The sequence below is a fragment of the Protomyctophum bolini genome, assembly GCF_963924005.1.
Source record: "Protomyctophum bolini genome assembly, chromosome: 19".
NCBI classification, from domain to species: domain Eukaryota; kingdom Metazoa; phylum Chordata; class Actinopteri; order Myctophiformes; family Myctophidae; genus Protomyctophum; species Protomyctophum bolini.
Window position 1 is genome coordinate 25,227,244 of NC_137880.1, and position 21,930 is coordinate 25,249,173.

At 41.9% G+C, this 21,930-nt stretch overlaps 1 protein-coding gene across 1 annotated transcript in view; it reads right to left on the reverse strand.

Annotated features, from left to right (window-relative positions):
• Positions 1–249: 249 nt before the first annotated feature.
• Positions 250–21,930, reverse strand: part of atad2b (ATPase family AAA domain containing 2B) — a 120,365-nt gene continuing 98,684 nt past the window's right edge. The window contains exons 27-28 of the mRNA XM_080791067.1: positions 15,013–15,141; positions 250–4,891 (exon numbers count right to left, since the gene is read on the reverse strand). Coding sequence (XP_080647193.1) covers positions 4,850–4,891; positions 15,013–15,141 — 171 coding nt within the window. The 3' untranslated portion in view covers positions 250–4,849. The remainder of the gene's footprint in view (positions 4,892–15,012; positions 15,142–21,930) is intronic.

The following is a 21,930-nucleotide window of genomic DNA, read 5'->3' on the forward strand; positions in this document are numbered from 1 at the left end:
CATATCTTTCCAAATTGAAAATGTTCAAAACACAGTTTATACTAACATTCAATATTCAAGCTTTACAGTTCACCCATGTTTCAGAAAAAAGTAGGCTATTATATGCCCACTCCACACCAATCCTAAAAACACAGCTGAAGAGTTTATAAATACTAATAATAATAATCTCAAACTTATATAGCGTTATTCTGAGTATGCAACATGGGGGGCAAGAGGAAGCAACAAAATGGGGGGAAAGGGACATAGAAATACAATTTGAACCTTTATTCAAGTTTATCACAGCAGTTTATTTTAGAAATACAGTAAATGGTTCTTTTCAAATATAACTTACACTAAATCAACAGTTAAATGTGAAGGGGTTGTGTTAAATGCACACATTAACCTAAAAAAAAAGAACAGAACTACGACAAAGCTATGAATAACCACAGACTAGTATGTTAATCTGTCAAAATAAAAAATAAAGAGGTGACAAACAGGAGAAGGATGGAAGGTTGAAAAAGCTTTCTGCATACTGGACTATAGGACTAAGCCTGAACTACCAGACAAAAATTGGTTGTTAGTCCAAACCGTCTAAAAATGTAAGCCATAATTATTAACAAAAGGAAGACCCACAATGTATGACATTTTACCACCACCACCCATTTCTCTTTACTCCAAATGTAGTTAGAATCCTAAAGCATCAATCTTTTGGCAGAGGGTGAACCAAAAATAACAAAAAGCAAAGTATTAAGGTAAACCAATCTGCTTTCTGTTCCACGGAGGCTACTAGATCAGCTTAAAGGACAACTTCAACCTATCTTCATTATAAATGGTCCTCACTAATGTTCATGATGAAATATCAAAAAACAAACAAACAAGTTTCTATTACTGTAGCTTGGATTCCCCATCGCTGATGTCACTGGTAGACGGGTTTCTGAACTACCCACAGCCCTCCTATCTATGAGACACAAGTGAGTAGACAGAAATGGTGCTATTTTATCATGAACTTTAGTGAGGACCAATTATATGAAGATTACGGTATGTTAAAAAGTGGTCAAGTCGTCCTTTAAGGATATGAAATTGGGCCCAGCTGACGTTGACCTCATCCAGTATGCCACAGTCCGACCACTTCAGTAAAAGATAAAACTTCAGCACAATGAAATAAATACAAAAATTCAAAGGGCTTGTGTTGCGTGTTGAACCTGAGAGACCTGTAAACCCCCTTTTATTCCCAACCCCTCACACGCCAAATGAACCTGCTACACATAACGCTATACGCACCATCAGCAAAACAAACATCCCAAACAAATCAAACATTTGCTCTATTTGTAATTTCAAATGTACAAAAAGACTTTTTATGAATAGTAGAACATGTTTAACAATGATATTAATAAATAAAAAAGAAAAAAAGAAAACATTTAGAGACGCACAATAAAGATGAGAATCACCTTGAAAGTAAAAGATGATAGAGTGTTTTGTTGAGTCAGGAACAAAAACAGCAACCTAACTGTCCACAGCTTATAACTAAACCATAACATGAGATAACGTTGAAAACATGTTGTGTGCTGGATCAAGAAACAATGTTGAGAAATTTGAAAATAACCTCTCAAGAAAACATGATAGAAGTAATGCAGTAATTTTATCTGGCTCAAAGATAATGCAAACTTATATAAATCAGAAAAGGGAGAGTAACAAGTTCCATCCAAAAACCAATGATAGCTCTCTAGGATTACTGTAGCAGCATGTGATCTCTGGTGATCCTGACCTGTACCTTAGCTGGCTGGTGTTGCCACAGTATCTTGGGCTAAAGCACTACAGAATACTGCCCATGTACCCAGTAAACGTTTCTGTTTTCGCCATTAGCATCGGAAATAAATTAAGCTGAGGTAGCGCAGGTTTCTCTCTGCAGTAATCTGAGTGCTAACCTGTCCATGCTAGTTTGCATATGGTCTTATTGTTGTGGCATTGTTTTTGTCAACACTTACAGCTACAGTACAATTCAAGAGAAGGCAGAGGTTCAGTGAGAGATGCACCAGAGGTTAGGGTTGGAATCAAGGATTTTGTTTTGTTTCTTGTGTGTTCTGAGAGAGACAGGAGGGCTTTCTCCGATATTGCATCTGGTCAAAATATGGCCTCTTCCACGGACATGGAAATGCTATAGAAATGATCTTGTAGGTGGGTTTTTGTGTTGGTAGGGAATAGCTTGGAAATGGATATCCTATTTCCTGTCGTGTCAGCTACTGATATTCACAAACACTGCAACAGGAGATAAACCTGGAACCATTTTAAATGTTGTCTACTCTAGAGTAAAAAAGGGGGTTTATAGAAATGTCAAGTTTTAGTGAATGTGTTGATTTACCGCAGGCAGACAGCCACATACGAGAGTCCCCGCTAGTCTCTTTGACCGAAGGAAATAGAATTAAGTGGAAACAAAAGACACCAGCGTACATACATTATTTAACAATAATAAAAAAAAAGAAACAAACAAAAAAAATCCAATATAATGCTTTTTACAGCTTAGCGATGGGCACTGCCTAGAATGGCTTGTTTATTATCAGAGTCACAATCCATGCAACAACAAAAACAAATAGGTTGCAATCCTAACATTTCCAAAACATACATGTAAAAAGAAAAATGTACAAAAATCAAACAAATGCACAACATAATACATAGGTTATTGGACCTAATACAGCCTGTCCCTGTGAGTACAGGTGCATCTAAGCTCTGCTCCGTTAGGTTTTACATTTTTCCAAAGGAGTGTGCAGAAGACTTGGCACCATGAATGCTTTGGACTCGCATTATTTTGTCCTTATGAGAGCAGAAGAAAACAATGCTGGTGTCAACCTCTCCCTACCGCTGCTCAAGTGTCCAAGTGGAGAGCCGAGTCAGGTCAGAGTGGGACAGATATATGCTGAATATTTCAATTTAGTTCTGAAAATGCTCAGGGTGCTGCCTTACATTTTTTGTGAGCATAGCAACTTGTGAAAGAGCTTACATTTTCAGTGAGCATAGCAACTTGTGAAACAGCTTAAAGGACCATACCGCTGCTTGCTAAATAGCACTGGATGCAATGCATTATGCACTATATATGTTTACATTATATTTGGAAATCAATCAAGTTTCCAGGGACATTTCAAATCAACCTGCACTTTTAAATGCAATAAAACATAATATATGTAAATTGGACAAAAAAGAAGAAAAAAAAGAGGGGACCCCATCATATCCTACTCAAATTAATGCAATCCTCGAACACCAACCATAGTTGGCAGTAATGTACTGTATACTGTGAGTCATAGTCTAAAAAGGGCTAAAACCGGTATGGTCCTTTAAATGCAATATAATCTATGTGTTAAATGAGTTTAGTTTAAGTCTATCTATGTATTACATTACGCTAGTTTAGTTTAATAAGGTCAATGTGAGGTCAGTGGTTACTAGGTCCTTACCCCCCAAAATTAGATCCTATCCCATCGATTCCAAAATGTATCACAAGGAGGAGTCGAAAAATGAACACCTGCTAAAATATATCAAAGAGTTTCTTCAACTCAAGGTTTAAATTAAGGCACACGCTAGGCAGTGCAAACTACAGACGTGTTCCACTGTGTGTGTGTGTACTGCAGTGCTTTCCAGTTACTCAGCTAGAGCGTCACTAGCAGGGAAAACGTCAAAATCTGAATGAACTCAATCAAGGGCATGGCTTGTGTGGAATAGACATTTACACTGCCAAGTGTTGGTGAAGGGACTCTGCTACCACCAGCATTTAGCACATGGTGGCCTGACCAGGCTCATGGGGAGAATGAAGAAGACCATGTCCGGGTGGGGTTGAGAGAGGAGAAGAGGTTTTATGGCTGACTGTGAGCAAACAATACACTCATCTTTGTTCAGAAACCGGCGATTCCCGTCTCCAAACCGGACGGTCAGTAATGCAATGGCTTTCTCTGCTCTCCTGTGCTGACTGACTGCATTATGCCGCTGCACTGAAACATTCTCTGTAAACTATTGTTTTGCGTGCGAATGTGCTCCAGGGCAGCTCACACATATCGGGCAAATCAAGTAGTTGAAAAAACGAAATAAAAAAAATAAAAATAAGTAAAAAACAATAAACAGCCACCTATTGGCATGGTGATGATGAGACAAGTGGGCGCTGATGAAACATTGCACTGGAGGGGCGAGGTGGTTTCCCACAATGTAGTCCAATGATTCCCAACATTGTCTGGGCCTCGACTCCTTATGCTGGATTTATGCCTGGATGTGCACCCCACTGTCTTGCACCGAAATGGAAACGGATCAACAAACCCACGTAGAGAGCTTGTAGATCAGCTAATTTCAGTGCGAGACACAACACGCAACCAAGTATAAATCTGGCTTTAGCTGCACACCACATTCACACTTCTGCTGGTGAGGATCTGTGCCTGTACGTATATATATATTTATATGTGTGTGTCCGCGTGTATGTGTCCACGTGTGTGTGTGTGTGTGTGTGTGTGTGTGTGTGTGTGTGGCCTGCTCCTGGGATAGGCAGCCAGTTGCGATATGACATCACCCAATCCTTCTGTTGGTTCGCTAGTTGTTCGAGTTGATAATAGGTTCCAAGAGCAGCATGGGTAGAAAAATGTGTCTAGCACCCAAGTAGCACCAGGGTCACCGTGTGTGTGTGTGTTATGTGTGTCTGTAAAGACACCTCCAGGAGTTTGGTTGTGTAGAACTGGTTCCTGAGACAATAGCACCATTGAATGTCTCCTCTCTCATCTGCGCTTGATTTGCATTTCTGTGTATCTGTACTGGACTCCCAACGTTGCTCTCTCTCTCTCTCACTCCGTGTATGTCTTTGTGGTCCCAGGCTGTTCAGGATCTACCTGACAGGCACTCTGTCTCACAGGAATGTATCGAAATGCTGAACTTGCCGTTCCATCTGCTGTAAACCACACACAGACAAAACTACAGGTTAATTTAAAGAATCTATGTAGATTATGCACACATTATGAATAGAGTACACACACACACACACACACACACACACACACACACACACACACACACACACACACACAAAGTCTGTGTGCATCACTATTCCAATATTACTTGGAATTTGCCCCAGCGAATAACAACTTTCAGTGTGATAAATGATGTAAAATGAACCAAAGCTATGGCAGAATGATGCGGCCGATTTGTCTCAGCATGAAAACAGCAGAATTTGACACAGACTCAATCTGAATGGAGCCGAGGAAAGAGAGATGGATGTTAGCCTGCAATAGACCGTGATTAATGTTTTGAAGATGTTGCTTGTGTGTGCCTTTGTGTGTGTGTGTGTGTGTGTGTGTGTGTGTGTGTGTGTGTGTGTGTGTGTGTGTGTGTGTGTGTGTGTGTGTGTGTGTGCGTGCAAGTTATTACTTGAATGGCTGAGTCAGTGCAATAGGCCGTGCTATAAGAAATCAATTTACTTCAAATTGTGGAAGTGAAGTTACAACTATTAGTTCTGTAGTACAAAGCCACTTCTAACCACTTTCACACTGGCGCCCCCTTTTCATTAATGGCAGAAATTGTCAAAAATGATTAAATATAATAATAATAATAATAATAATAAATAAATAAAATCTCTTTCAATATTCATCATAAATAGAACATGTGGTTAAGCCCTAAATATTTGTAAGCACAGTTGAAAAAGATCTGCCCCATACACACAGTTAAATGTAATATATACAATTATATATTAAATATAAAAAATATAAAACACAGCCTTTTGACCAAGCACTAAATTATGGAAATCCGCTCTATTTCCACTTCCACCTCATTTGCCAAGTATTGTATGTGTGTTGTGATTGTGAGAGGGTGTGTGTGTGTGTGTGTGTGTGTGTGTGTGTGTGTGTGTGTGTAACTCTGTATGTGCGCTTATGTATGTGCAATGAACTAGTTCGTATTAAATAGTTCGTATTAATCTTTTTAAGTGCAAGTGCAGCCCTTTGGGATATGACTTGTGATATTGAGCTATAATAAAATGACTAGGCTTGACATATACGTAGATGTCTCAAACTGATGTCACTAACAGTGGATGTTCCATGTTATTCCACCCCCTTGATGGCAATTGGATGATTTGATGCATTTTGTTCCAAAAATGTGTTTTGCTAAAATCCACCTGTTGGTGGCGCTATAACAGGCCAATGTGAAAAGGGTGGGATTTATTCCTCAGCCAAGTAGAAAAGTGTGTGAAAATGTCCACGTAAATTGCACACTGCGTTCATGATTTGCTTTTTGTTCAAAACGGGCCAAGATTATTATATATTATTATACTGGGAGAAATTATTTCTTGAGCTTCTCTCCCCCCGATTACTTTCATTGTTAGCTAGTGTTACAATAAACTGGTTAATGAAAGATAACGTCCTTATGTCTTTCACACTTTCAATCTTTAAATCCTCCTGGAGCTGCTTCGTGGCCAACAGTATAAGACTGTGGTTGTACTGGTCAGCTCCCAGGTTTTAATGTGCGTCTCTGTGTGTGTCTGTCTGTGTGTTTCTAATTCTATGTGCAGGGCGTTGCTGAAAATGAGCACCTGTGCTCAGCTACTTCCCTGGGTAATAATAATAAAATAAATAAAAAATAAATTGTAATTACTTCCTTTGAACAAAAACGTGCTTTCATTCACCTGTTTGATTCCCTGCACGTTCCTCCAAACACAGCTGATTTTGATTACAGAACTACGAGGTTAGAAATAAACCACGTAGTAGCAAACATGTTGAGCTGGCCGTCTACTTCTCACTTGTAAACAAACAAAGACTCCACGTGTCGCAGATGTACCGGAGCTACGTCTCATAGCCTGAAGGGATGCGACACTGATTGGTTCAGAAACACACAGGCTTCCGCTTCAGACAGACACATCTTTAACACACAACAAGCAAACCGGATGTGTTCTGGCTCGTCCCCTAGCAACACCAACAGTGGCATTTGTAGTGGAGTTCATATAATGTCCACTAAACATATCATTCATGGGCGAGAGGATATGGTCGACTTTCAAAGCAGGGCTCCAGTCCAGACACACAGAGTGGTTTTTACACCGACTTTGATTCAGTCTCAGGTAATAGGATGCAGGTCATTCATGAGGAGAATATAATGGCCAGCTGGCTGGAAGGAACAGGCGACTCCCCGCCTTGTAAAGTGTCACTTTAAGTGCATTAATTAAGTGACACCGTGGTTACGATGCAAATTAAAGCCACTGCAGCCTGCAATCTGCACTGAATGGAACAGCAAATCTCAAGTGTTAAAGTGGTGATGGCGGTGCTCTGCATGAGTCCATTTACTCCAGGTTCCGTTTGCTTTTCCTTCCACGTCGCACTCTTATGACAGGTACGGGGGGGGGGGGGGGGGTGGTTAAAACACAGCTCATTAAATATGCACTAATTGTGTCGATTCCCTAAAGGCTTTGGACTTTGTCAGCCTGGTAAAAGCTTGGGCAGCTATCATCTATTTGCTGCGCACGCACACACGCACAGCAACCTCACTTACACTTCCTCTCTCCTTCAGACCAGCCCTAAAGAAGATGTTTAGAAGAAAAACACAGCAAGGGGGCACGGTGGCACAGTTGGTAGTGCTGTCGCCTCACAGCTAGAAGGTCCTGGGTTCGATTCCCGCTCGGGGCACTGTGGGTGCTGGCGGCGTGTTTCCTCCTCCGCGTCATCAGTGCCCATACCCGAAGGCGGGGTTGGCGAAAGGGCCTTTCTGTGTGGAGTTTGCATGTTCTCCCCGTGTCCCCTAGGGTAGGTACCCTCACAAAAACATGCAGTAATCCTGGTCTCTAAACTGCCTCCCCCTGGCCAGCCGGGGCGCCTGATGGAGGGGAAAGGAACTGGTTGGAATAACGTGTTCCTTCCACGCGCTACGTCCAATCAGGGAAACTCCCCCCTGTCAGGTGTAAAGGAGCAACTTGGACACTCAGGCATGAAGGGAGCATGAGTTAAGTCCGTTGCTCTCCCCAGGTTGGCGGAGGGTGTGTAGAGCCCAGGATCACAGTAGATGATTGGCACAGGGGTGAAAAATGGGTTACAAAATCGTGGGATGAAAAATATATTGAAAAACAGAGCAAAAAGAGGGCCAAGTCCCGTTTGGGTCAGAGACTAGTGCACCATCTAACATTGCCAGTGTAGGCATAGGATTCCCAGCGGAGCTACAATATATTACATAAACATCAAATCCACTCATGATTCTGCAAGCCTCTTTGGATATGATTGTACACCAGACTGATATGGAATTCATGTTCTTGTGCAGTTCAGAGACAAAATAACTAGCTCTTCGTGGCCTGGGCGTTCCGTGGTGCGTACAGCCCAGGCATTTAGGGTCATAGGTCAAACACGTCTGCATAATGTGCAGCTTGAAATGCTTTAACTGCATTCTGAGCCACTGACAAAACTATGGGCCTGAAGTGAAACGAGAATTTGTTGATGGCTGGTGAGTTATTATGCACTGGGCAGTGAGGGACCCTGTGGCTTCAACAGAGAGCAGGTTGCTGTCCACTCCATCTGCCGAAAGGTTAGGAGAGACAGACGAGCTGTGTTTGTGTGTGTGCATGTGTGTCAGACCCTGGGGATGGAACAAGAGAGTGGGAGACAAATGTATGGGCACGCTCCATTTCCCACAACCTCACATACAGCACACACACGCACGCACGCACGCGCGCACACACACACACACACACACACACACACACACACACACACACACACACACACACACACACACACACACACACACACACACACACACACACACACACACACACACACACACACACACACACACACACACACACACACACACACACACACACACACACACACACACACACACACACACACACACACACACACACACACACACACACACACACACACACACACACACACACACACACACACACACACACACACACACACACACACACACACACACACACACACACACACACACACACACACACACACACACACACACACACACACACACACACACACACACACACACACACACACACACACACACACACACACACACACACACACACACACACACACACACACACACACACACACACACACACACACACACACACACACACACACACACACACACACACACACACACACACACACACACACAGTGGTACCACTATAAGCTGACCTGCTGTGGAGAAGAGACGTTTGTCCTACAAAAGAGAGATGAGTGACCGGCACGTCTGACCACGAGCCCCCATTCCTGTCCTCTAAAACAGCGGCAGACACTGCTTGGCCATATGAGACCAGCCCAGACGGATGCATGGTGACCGACCACCTGTTGAACCATTCTGACCATCCTCTTCTCCAGTGTTGATTTCATCGACTAATACTATGACAAAAGAACTTTCGTCGCCTACCGTTTTTCACTGACGAAAACTAAATGGAAACTAAATGAAAACTAAGCTACGATGACTAAAACTAAAAAACTATTCAAGAGACTTGCTGTCAAAATCAACACTGCTCTTCTCTCCACCCTGACAGCGCAGTAGTACTTCAGAAGTACTTCCAATGGTTCCCGCAGGAACGAGCTGGCTAGAACACTTCTTCAAAAGAAACTCAACAAGCTAGCTCAGGTCTCATTCCAATACAAGGATGAAGTCTTTGAACTTTTAAAATGCTGCTATGTATCCCACGATTTCCACGGAGACCCTGCAGTGAATGGCGGTCTTTGGCGGTCTAAAGTGAGACTGTATTGGGAGCTATCTCTTTAGTAGTTTTTACTAGGGATACTCGATGAATCGGTAACATAAGCGGAATCATCCATATCGGCCATAAAAATGCCATATCAGAATCGGAACGGTCTCAAAATATAACAGATTATTTCATCGGTTTTCACCAGCATTTTTTATTTTTATTTAAAAAATGTCTACATTTACTTTGTGTACTCATCTCATTCAGTAGTCATTCAGTTGTGAAAACAGAAAAGAGTATAGGCTATTAATTGATTGATTGAATACTTTATTAACCCTATAGGGCCTAGGATTGTTTCCATTGTGGTCATCTGTATAATATCGGAATCGTTCAGAATCGGTATTGGCAGATATGACCCTGCAAATAATCGGAGATCGGATATCGGTCATAATTTCATAATCGTGCACCCCTAGAGGAGAGACGCGGCAGGCAGCAGTAACAAGAAACCCCACATGCAAACATGAAGAACCAGATGAAATCGCATAGCTTGGACCCGTTGATGGGAGATTTAGATTTAAAAGGCGAACGGATCAAAGCACGGTTGTGCGCTACAACGACAGGGGTTCCAAAACCGTTCCATAATGGGAATGACCAACATTAGCTTCGCATTAGCTGGTTAGCTAACGTGGTTACGTTAGCGTTTGCATATCACTACAGCACAACAAGCCTCCGGTGAACTTGTGAATGAAACATGTGGAAGCTAACGTTAATCTCCAGTCGTCTACTAGCCCCATATGGAACCTCTCCCTCTGCTATGTGGAGCTATATAGCCGGCGTAAGGACTGGGGCTGACGTTCGACAACCTGAGAACCCATTGTCAAAAGTAAAGGAAAAACAGTTCCCTCTTTTCCTTTATTGACGGAGTCAACTCAACAGTCTGACTCAAGAGACTAGTGTCTATAAACTATGAGTTCAAAGACACAGACCCAGCCCTGTGGAATGCACTCACCAGTCCCCAGATAGCTCATTCCACTGTTCTTAATAATAAAGATTTTATGTTTTCTCATGCCCCCCATCCTGTAGCACATTTGAGTATTAACATATACCAGTGGTTCTCAACCTGTGGGTCCCAAACATGATTTGGGGGGATCCCCAGATGACAGTGAAGTGACAATTTAAGGACTTTTAAGACTTGCATATTACCTCAAAGGCTCAAAAAGAAAAAGACCATTACTGCATCAAAAGAAATCCGCAAACCATGCTATACAAACTGGTCACACATTGGCCAGATTGTTAAAGGTAGAGTAAGTGATTTCACTTAATTCAAATATCACTTATTTTTTTGTTTTGTTGTGATAATCCTCTCTACTATAGAGTGTGCTGACCATATAGGAGTTCCTCCCTGTCCCCAGTTAACCCCTGGGGGTCAAAAAACCTTAGGTTTCGTTTTTGACTCTCTATCCTGATTGGACGAAGGCTTAGGTCCCACAGCCAAAAACGAAACCTAAGGTTTTTTGAGTGAAATCACTTACTCTACCTTTAAATAATATAAGAAAGAGCCAATCTACAAGTTCACAACGAATTTGTAGATCTGCTATTTTCACTATATTTATCTGTTGCAAATACATAATAATAATCACACCTGTGTGAAGTGAGCTCACTTCGCATTATCTAACGTTTGGATAATTTGTTGTCAAGGTGACGTATGTTTGCACAGCAGTTGCTGAGTCTTCTCAGGAGGTTTGAGTGTTTGCTCAGATCGAACAAAAATTAGAGGGAACATTGCGGCCGACCACCGCGCAGACCTCCGTGGGGACTCCCCTTACTGTACATTTAATACAGATAGATACGGCAGCAGCTGGTTATTAATTCATAATGTATGAATTAATAACCAGCTGCTGCCGTATCTATCTTGTTTTCTCCCTCATCATATATAACTATGTGAGTTACTAGGTTTCCAATGCTACTGCAAAGCTAATAAGTTAACAGGTGGCTCACAGTAGATTTGATAATGTTTTGATTATCCAATTTATCTATTCAATTAGGGTAGACCATAAAATGGCAGTAAAATAAGGCACTTTAACTAAATACTGAACCCAAAGTTACTGAACCCAAAAGACATCTTGAAATGTGTTACTTTTGACTAAGTTGTACGACGTAGAAAATTGCAGATGAGACTGCAGAGGGGGACAGGAAACTCAGGCCGGGAACCAAACTCAAACCTGCGTCTTCACAACTCGCGAGTAACATAATACGGTTAAGTGCATCTGCCTTGTTGAGCCACGAGGTGGAGGGATCCAGTGCCGAGGCTTTGAGACAACCATTCTAATGTGCTGCAGTGGCTCAGGGGGTAGAGCGGCCATCTGGGAACCTTTATGTCAAAATATCCTTGAGCAAGACACTGAAGCCCTAACTGTGACTGTAACTATGAGCAGGTTGGTACCTTGCATGGTTGCTTGTGCCGTCGATGTGAATGGGGGAATGAAATGCTAGCATTCCATTTCCTAACTCAACTGAACATGTCTAAATAACCTTTTGACACTGTGACACACGTCTGACGAACAACAGACAAAGCACTAAATGTCAAGGTAACATCATTGACAAGCCGGAGGAATTGCATTTCACCATGTTCTTATGGGAGTTAAATGAGCAAACTCTGTGGAAATGTCACAGTGAATTGTAAACGGACAATGTGCGACACAAAGCCCAGTCTTATTAGTCACTCTCATATGTCAGAGTTGTTTACTCTCTCTATTCTGACTCTATCATACTCGAGACATCGTGTGCAATCATCATCATGTTCAGATACATCTCACCCTACAGAGTATGTTACACTTGTCTTCTGTAGTGCGCACACACCCACCCGCCTCACTACACGCTGTTATCATTAGATGCAGCCTATTCTGGGGATGAAGGGCCACCTGAACGCCAGCAGGACAGAATAATCAAACAGGGCCATCGTTCACACAGCTATGGACAGACAAAGATCAATTGCTATGATGTGCTTGCTGTGTTCAGGGTAAGCCTGGTTTGTCTTACAGAGTCGGAGCAAAGCCTTCAGTCCAAGGTAGCAGGCAGGGACTGACACAACGCTGGGTGGGTCGGAGCAGCTAATCTGCCAAACGACATGCATCTAAACCTCAAAAAGCAGCTGACAAGTGTGTGCATCATGATGTCAGTGGTTTTGAACCTATTTCATATCAAGGCCCATTGTTTATTCGCCATTTGAGCCACCGAACACCATTTCATGACATTTAGCCATAGGCGTAACTGGGTAGGGGACGCGGGGGACAAGTCAAGTCCCCAGCCAACGTCACATTTGTCCCCTCCAAATGAGTTGGGGGGTCCCCTGCAACGTCACAACGGGGAAAGGAGGAATTCGACACATCGCTATAATGAAAGCTCCACAACTGTCAAGCTGCAGACCGGTAAGCTGCAGTTGTTGTTTTTGACCATGCTCGAACTGCTGATAATGTGGTGTGTGTGCGTCATAGACTGTAAAAAAATATGTCAGTAAATCTCCATCTTTCTAGATCCGTTTGGGCCCAGCTGGCCATTGGCTGGCACAGACAACGAGGCGGGACTTCCCCCCTTCTTCTTCGTTGGTTTTTATTTTGACTCGAGCGGGGGGTGGTCCCGATAGACTGCAACGGTAGCCACGCCCCTCAGAACATACTCGACTTTATGGTAATTCTTTAAATAAACGGGACCATAATTTTCCAAAAAGAATATTATGACCTGAGAAATGAGACTTTAAACTAGTGACTGGAAGCAGAAAGTATTCATGACCATGTTTATTAAGGTAATAAAGTCTAGGTGAAGTTGGGCCCAAATACATGGGGTTTTTTGGGCCCAATGACAGCTCCACAACAGGCCATTATATGAGGTCAGGATTTCAGGATTTCCTACTGGCTTCAGACACTATTGGCTTCACTGCCCCCCTGGTGTGCGTGTGTACTTTAACCAATTACACTGACCTTTAACAAACATCAACAGGTTTAAGTGACTGAACTAATAATAGAGCAGAAATGGGCATACTGCATAGCTAACGGCCGTGTCTGAGATATCATCAGGCCAACCACAGACAGATACAGGCAGTCTGTCGGCTTCTCCATCATGTCTGGCACGTTGTACTCTTGTTCAATAACACAACAGCTGTTTGAATCAAACAGCCTTAATGAAGCCAAGCGTCAGTGCGGTGCTTGCATGTCATAATCCTTAAATGATGGCTCACATGAGGACACAGAAACCTGACCATAATGTTACGAGTCTAAATCCGAGTCATCCGACCCGTGACTGGCATCGTGTAACATCTCTCTCACTCTCTCTCTCTCTCTCTCTCTACCCTGTCATTCTCCACTCTATCATAACAGCAGCAGAAAATAATGTTTTAAAAGGACCATACCATCAAAAGGACACATCACTTGGAGATTACCATCACATCAGAAGAATGGGCAAACATGTGCGAAACACAAATTACATCCACCAACTCAAGAATGTGGAGAGAATTCTGTTGGAAGAACTTGGAAGACAACTGAAAACAGAACAGCCTTGCTGGAGACAATGTGGCCACAAGGAAGCGGGCCACGCTCATATCTTCTGGTCTTTCAGAAATACTGGCAGGATATTCACTCCACTTTGGAGACCATTCTGTGTTTTGAGATATCCCTGTAGATTTTCTAACACATGATAAATATTTAATCAAGATCCTCTTAGCATCAAGTAAAAAAGCAATCACACGACGCTGGTACCAACAGGACCCACCAACGAAAGATCAATGGATGGACATTATTGAGGAACTGTATTCTATGGAAAAACTAACATTCATACTGAGACTACAAGAGGATAAATTCTATAAAAAATGGGAAAAGTGGAATCTCTTCTCTCAGCCTAGTGATATTGCAATAGAATTTCATTGAATGTTTATTGTAATATGAAAAATGCAGCCTTTTTTTCTTTTCTTTTTTGTCCTTTTTCTTTTCCGTATTGTCTTGTTAGTTGTTTTTTTTGTTTGTGTCTGTTCTAACTCCAATAAAAATTAAGTGAAAAAAAAAAAAGGACACATCACAAGTATTTACATATATATTGTTCATAAACAACCCACTTATTTTTAGACTTAGTGTTTGTTTACATTTTGTCCAAAGCCAATGCCAAAATGAGCAAACCACCCTGAATAAGTGAGTCAATGTTGGCTAAATATTATTGTTATAGCCAACACAAGTTACAAGGACAATTACATTTTGTTAATATATAATGTTTCTGGGGAATATGTTCTGCTCGACCTTTCAAATAAAGCTGTGTGTGTGTGTGTGTGTGTGTGTGTGTGTGTGTGTGTGTGTGAGAGAGAGAGTCGTGCGTCTCTAACCTCCAGTAGCCGGGTCTTGTCGTACTCTAGGCGGTGCTGGTAGATACACTGGCTGAGGAGGGAGTAGAGACGTTCCAGCTGCTCCACGCTGTGGCCCTCACTCCTCTGTACCACCACGTCTAGGAGAGCCTGCACGGGGAAGGAAGGTCACATACAGTATACACATTTAGTTCTATTGAATTAGCCTATTAAGACCTGAGACCAGATTCTACTAAATGTCTCTAAATCCTAACAGTTGACTATTATATCAGTGGTTTCTCAAACAATTTCATGTTAAGGACCCCTGAACGACATGTATTTGGCCACCCAGAGTTAGCTCGAAGTGTCCTTGAGCAAGACTATGAACCCTGATTGCTCCCGATGCGCAGGTTGGTGCCTTGCCTGCAGGGCCGGATTTACATTAATAGGGGCCCCCGGGCTAGACAGAATTTCCCCCATCTGCCGTGCGGTGGGACCCCAGGGGTATTTTGGTTTAATTTTGGGATACCCAGCCCCCAAAAAGAGAGAGAGAGAGAGAGCAAGAGAGAGAGAGACACAGACCTCAGTCGGGGGCCCCCGGGCTGCAGCCCACCCTAGCCCAATGGTAAATCCGGGCCTGCTTGCATGGTTTCCTCTGCCATTGGTGCGTGAATGGGTGAATATACTGTAGTGCACTATCTATGTAAAGCGCTTCGGATAAAAGCGCTATATAAATGCACCATTTACCATTTATTTAACTAGAACCAGGACAAAGGGAAACGCTAACCTCCTATTCCTACCAAATCTGCTGTACATAGAAGATAGTGTGAAGTTGTTTACATATGGTGGCAACTGCTGAAACAAATCGAGTTTCATGAGGAGCTACTGGGAAGTACTTGATATGAACAGAAAACGTTCAGTTTCATGAGGAGCTACTGGGAAGTACTTGATATGAACAGAAAACGTTCAGTTGAGAAGGGTGGTAGGAGCAGCTGTGATCAACTTGATTTATTTATATGTTTATTTAACTTGATTATTTATTTACCTCAAAATAATGCTGTCTCTCACCATGTGTACGCCTCGGCTGATGATTATGACATTTTTGATTATCTTACTGCCTTATGTTGATGTATATCAGTGGTTTTCAACCCTTTTCATATCAAGGTCCTTTATTTATTCTGTATTTGAGCTACGGACCACCATTTAATGACATTTAGCCTCTCAGACCCAAAACTAGAGAATATTTTGTTATAAGATTTTGTCCGCAATTCCATGCTGTGTTGATGTTGGTGCGATAGGAGAGATAACAGGCAAACGTTGATCAAAATAACAATTATTCTACATTCTCTAATTGTGTAGACTTCTTGTAAATGAAGTGATGCATATGTTTAACAATAATGTAACTATAGTTTCATTTTACGAGTTAAAGATCTAGAAGGGTCCATTTCGTGACCAACTCTCCATCATTTAGCTGGGGACCACCTGGAACCACTGGTGGTCCCCGGACCACTGGTTGAAAACCCCAGCTGTATATAATGTACAAAGATCATATGCACGTGTCATGTACATACGCTGATGTTGTTCTCTTTTCTTGGTTTTATTATTGTTATTATTATTACGTATGCTTCTGAATTGTCTGAAGGAAGCCGAACTTTTATTTTTTTTATTTTTATTTATTTTCTTATGTACCTGTACACAAGATGTAACAATAAAGCACAACGCTGAACCTGCAGAACTTTCCACACCATTAACAATCTAAAAGTGTCTATTACTGTCTAAGTTTATTTCCTGTTGCAGTGAGCTTGGTGATTATCAGTAGCTGACAGGATATAAACCCAAGCTGTTCCCTAGCAACTCGATACCAAGGTCTATTAGTTGGAATGTTTGTTATTGTTTTCCGTTTGAAATGGTCTATATAAATCTAAAATAATAACTTACTCTCCTCTTATCTAAATTCAATTTGACGAAGACACACTGTACACTTACATGTATGAAAACACTCATTAAAGTGTGTACGTCCACAAAGCGCGCGTGCACACACACACACACACACACGCACACACACACACACGCACACACACACACACACACACACACACACACACACACACACACACACACACACAGTGGTGAATCCTTGACACCACAGATGAGTTTGTAAGTGCATTGCCACTCGTGCAAATAAATGAAGCAATTGGGGGTCAGCGTTATTCAAAAGCAATTAAGATCAGAGTGACAGCTAATTACAGCTAATCATATTTAGCGCCAAGTTTACATTTCACTGCTACTTTAATTAAAACGTTCTAGACAGTCAGAGGCCTTTTCAATTGACCTGTGCCTCATACGTTACCCAAGCCAATGTCTGACTGTCTGTGTGTGTGTGTGTGTGTGTGTGTGTGTGTGTGTGTGTGTGTGTGTGTGTGTGTGTGTGTGTGTGTGTGTGTGTGTGCGTGCGTGTGTTTTAAACCTAGGACTCATCAAAATGCATGAAGTGTAACTGCACTCACAAATGATTAAAGTTAGTCATTAGATGCTATGCAAACAGAGGATCATCAAAAGGAATGAATAGAATGCCTAAATTTAATTAAATTAAATTGGCATAAAGTGTGCAGATTGAGAGTGCGCTTGTGTACACACACACACACACACACACTTATACACCGACATGCACAACGTGTCGGTGTCTAATGTGTGTGCGCTTGTGTTTGGGTGCACTGCTAAAAAAGAGAATTAATGGTAAAGCCAGGCAAAGCCAGGATTACACAAAATTGTCAAAATCTTTCAGGGGAATGAATAATGAGATATTTACCCTCGGCAGACATGTCTGCCTTTGCAAAACTTAGAGAAGCAACAAGGCTAGCACGCTATGTAGAGCATGAATCACTGCACATAGACTGTGATTACTGTTTAAATGCCACATACGGTTAACCTGCACAACACAGGCCAGACACAACACAACTTTACACTGAGTGTAAAACTTCGTTAAAAGTCACTTTTCCAACTTTAGTGAAACATTTCTCAGTTCACACAAATGCTTGTATAAGATCTGTCAGCAGCACTCAGATTTAGTTTTCTCTGCAGACTTAACAGAACTGTCACATCAAGACAGTGAGTTGACTGAATTTGATTTGTTAAGTACAATGCTGGAAGCTCTATTATGTAATTTATTCTCTCTAGGTTGTCCTCAGAGTTACTGCAACGTCTAGTTCTCGCTTCAAATGTATTCAAAAACATTCTAGAGAGCAATATTTAGTCGTGACATTGTGTGGTTGTTTACATGGCTGTCATGTTGGATACATCATACAATTCAAGCAGCGCAGCAGGTGCTCTGAGGCTGTGATCGGGCAGCGGTCTGTTATAGAGTGCATCGCTAATATTCAGAAATTATTATTTTTATTTATTTATTAAAACAATAGGCAAATCATATTACATTCATTCATACTGTGTTTAATCAATTAGAATAATGGCAAATTACAGATTGCAGTCTCTTGTACTTCAATGTAGTGGAAGTAAAATTGCGTATTTATTTCACCCTATAGTGAGAACGTGACAAATTAAAAGTTCCTCGTAAAGAGAAGAAAGGCACAGAAGCAGCCTGTGATTTGAGTTGAAATAACGATTATTTAATTTTTTTTAAGCAAATTAACTATGTCCCGTACTGTATGAAATACATCATGCATGGTAGCTAATTGCAACATAATGTTAATGTTATGAACGTGTTTGGTGGGTCCTCTGCGCACTGATAAGCACCTGTCCCTTTTTTCACATGTGCACTGTGGGCAATTTTAGCACGAGTCACACTGTAATGTGTGCTATTTCCTTTTTGTATTGATAATTTCTTTAACACTTTCTTTGTTGTATTTTAAAGCTCCAAATTCGTTTTTTTCCCCCGGATATTGACCGACAGCGTGCTCCTTTCAGGGACTAAAAGAAAGAAGATGAAGTGAATTCAAATACCATCCAAGTGGAAAAAGCGACACTAATTGATGGTTGCAAGACTGTCTCAGATAAACATTCTTGTCAAGAGAAAGGAGAGAAAGAGGGGTAGAGTTGTTCCGATACCGATACTGGTATCGGTTACTCGGGGCCGATACCACCCTCAAGTACTCTTACTCGGTACCGGCCCGATACTTTGACCCGAGTACCAAAACATCCAATTGACACTAGGCTGAACGAATGCAACAGGAGCAAGTCTGACCCAACACTGCAGCAAATCACCAAAAACAGCTGATCTACAAGCATAAATGACAACTGACAAGTGTACCGGACTACCGGTAGATCGGAGATCCATCTGCATCTATGAGGAAAAGGGGCCCAAATAAGTGGTTACTCAACAAAGATAAAGTATTCGTATTGGTACTCGGTATCGGCGAGTACTAAAAATTAAGTACTTGTACTCGTACTTGGTCTGAAACTTGGTATCGGGACTAGTCTAAAGAGGGGCAAGGGTTAAGGTAGAAAAAATCACACGTTGAGCTTTACGTTTGAACCATTTCCAATCAATTCCCTCTTCACACAGGTGGTGCTGGGGATCCAAGCAGGAACCATCTTCACACAGGTGGTGCTGGGGATCCAAGCAGGAACCCTCTTCACACAGGTGGTGCTGGGGATCCAAGCAGGAACCATCTTCACACAGGTGGTGCTGGGGATCCAAGCAGGAACCATCTTCACACAGGTGGTGCTGGGGATCCAAGCAGGAACCCTCTTCACACAGGTGGTGCTGGGGATCCAAGCAGGAACCATCTTCACACAGGTGGTGCTGGGGATCCAAGCAGGAACCATCTTCACACAGGTGGTGCTGGGGATCCAAGCAGGAACCATCTGATTCCCAGACAAGCCTCACCATGACACCGCTATTCTTGTGATACCCCATTCATAATATTAAAGCTTATCGTGTATGATTGACTATACAGTAGCATCTCTCTGTTCCCTGTTGTGTACCAAATTTAAAATGATTTCCTCGCTGAAGACAATAAACCATCTAAACACCCATTTTTTGGTACTTTGTCAGTTCTGCTTTAAAATCACGTTCATCACACTTCAATAGTGTGAAAAACACACCTTCTTGGACTGAATAATACCTTTGATGTGTTCAAAGCTCAATCTGGCAATGGAGGACGATTCATCTATGGGCCTCGGGCATAAACCCATAAAAAGTTGTTTAATTCTTTTTTCAACAACCCAATCTTCACTCAATATAGTGGAAGGTGCTTGCTTAAACTCAAAACTGAATTCTGGGCCTACAGGCAACCTGCAAGCGATTTTCGTCACAACTAGCTAGAAGTAGCTCTACCATCAAGGAGTGTTGCTTTCATTTAATTATTTCTCCTTCTCTGCTCCTTATACAGTACAACCCGCCAGGTTACGTGAAGGATTTTCTCAGGTTTAATGGTTTAACAAGAAAAACATACTCCCAGTTTGGGCCAAATAGTAGCAAAAACGACACACGTATTTTAAACAGCAATGGAAGCGAATTCATTTTCATTAGTGTCATTACAGCTAACCTCATGGTGATGTATTAATGAGGATGCCCTCTGCATACCATCTTTAACAGCCAGAGGTGATACAGAAACGGTTGATGATGAATGTTTAAAGTCTGGAACAGATTGGTGAAACCATCTGTTTTAATGAGTCACTGCACCAACCTTCCCTTTATCCAACTGTCGCAGTATTTCACTCTCATTTTTCACCGTGCTCTTCCGTTTTATCGCATCCAATGCATTTCCACTCTTTTTTTTGTTTATTGTGTTTCTCTTTCTCTCCAACTCCAGCCTATCTTAATTTTTTATGGAGCCTCTCCCATCAGCGCCACTTTGTCAACCCCATTTCCCCCCCCTGTGTAGGACACTTTACCTTCCCAACTCTCTCTCTTTTTTTCCTTCTGTGTCTCTACCTCCTCTCATCTACTCGGTTCCCTCTCTTCCCGTCGCCTCAAGCTATTCTCACCGGTAGCTGTCTGATTGCAGCAGTGTACTTCCAACCCCTTGCTTGATCACAATGACTGTGACAGCATGTGGTAAATGGTATGTAGTGCGTGTGAGCGACGTGCGTGCGTGTTAACAGAACAGTGAGCGACTGAGCTCGTGGCACACACAATGGCACAGTAATCCCAGGAGTTAAAGGGTGCTACCGACACGGGTCATTTAACCTTCCCTCTGTGCTAAACATCCCCGTCTCTCTCCTCCTAGCAACCCTCACATCTCTGCATCCCTAACCAGTGGTGAAAAGTAACTAAGTACATTTACTTAAGTGCAAGCTTTTGAGGTATTTGTACTTTACTTGAGTATTTCTCATTTCCTCTAAATTGTACTCCACTACATCTCAGAGGCAAATATTGTACTTTTTACTACATTTATTTGAAAACTTTAGTTACTAGTTACTTTGTAGATTTTGATTATTATAACAAAACCACATCAGCCCTAAAACATAGCCGATCTACAAGCTCAAAATGTTTGAGCTTGTAGATCTGCTATTTTCAAATGGCCGAAAATTTAAATCTCAAAAGTAGCTAGTAACTAAAATTTTCAAATAATTGTAGTGGAGTAAAAGTAAAATTTTTGGCTCTAAGATGTGGTGGAGTAAAAGTAAAAGTATTGGAAATTGGAAATACTCAAGTACAAATACCTCAGAATTGTACAATACTTCAGTAAATGTACTTTGTTACCTTACACCACTGGGAAGCACTCAAGCCTTTTTTGGCAGTGTCACTGCCTGGGCTCAGCGATGTGAAGGGTGGATGCATTAGCACCACTTAAAGCTCTCCACCTGCATTGTAATTGCAATTGTTTTGAGTGCAAAGTTTAACATTTTAAGATCCTATTAAAAGGATTTGGCAAAAAGTAGATGATTATCTTGGCATTTTTCAAGTCACTCTGAATATAGCCTCGGAAACCCAGACGTTTTTTATTTCCAGGGAGAAAAACAAATAGTCTGAGACCGGTACACTTCAATTCGGCATAG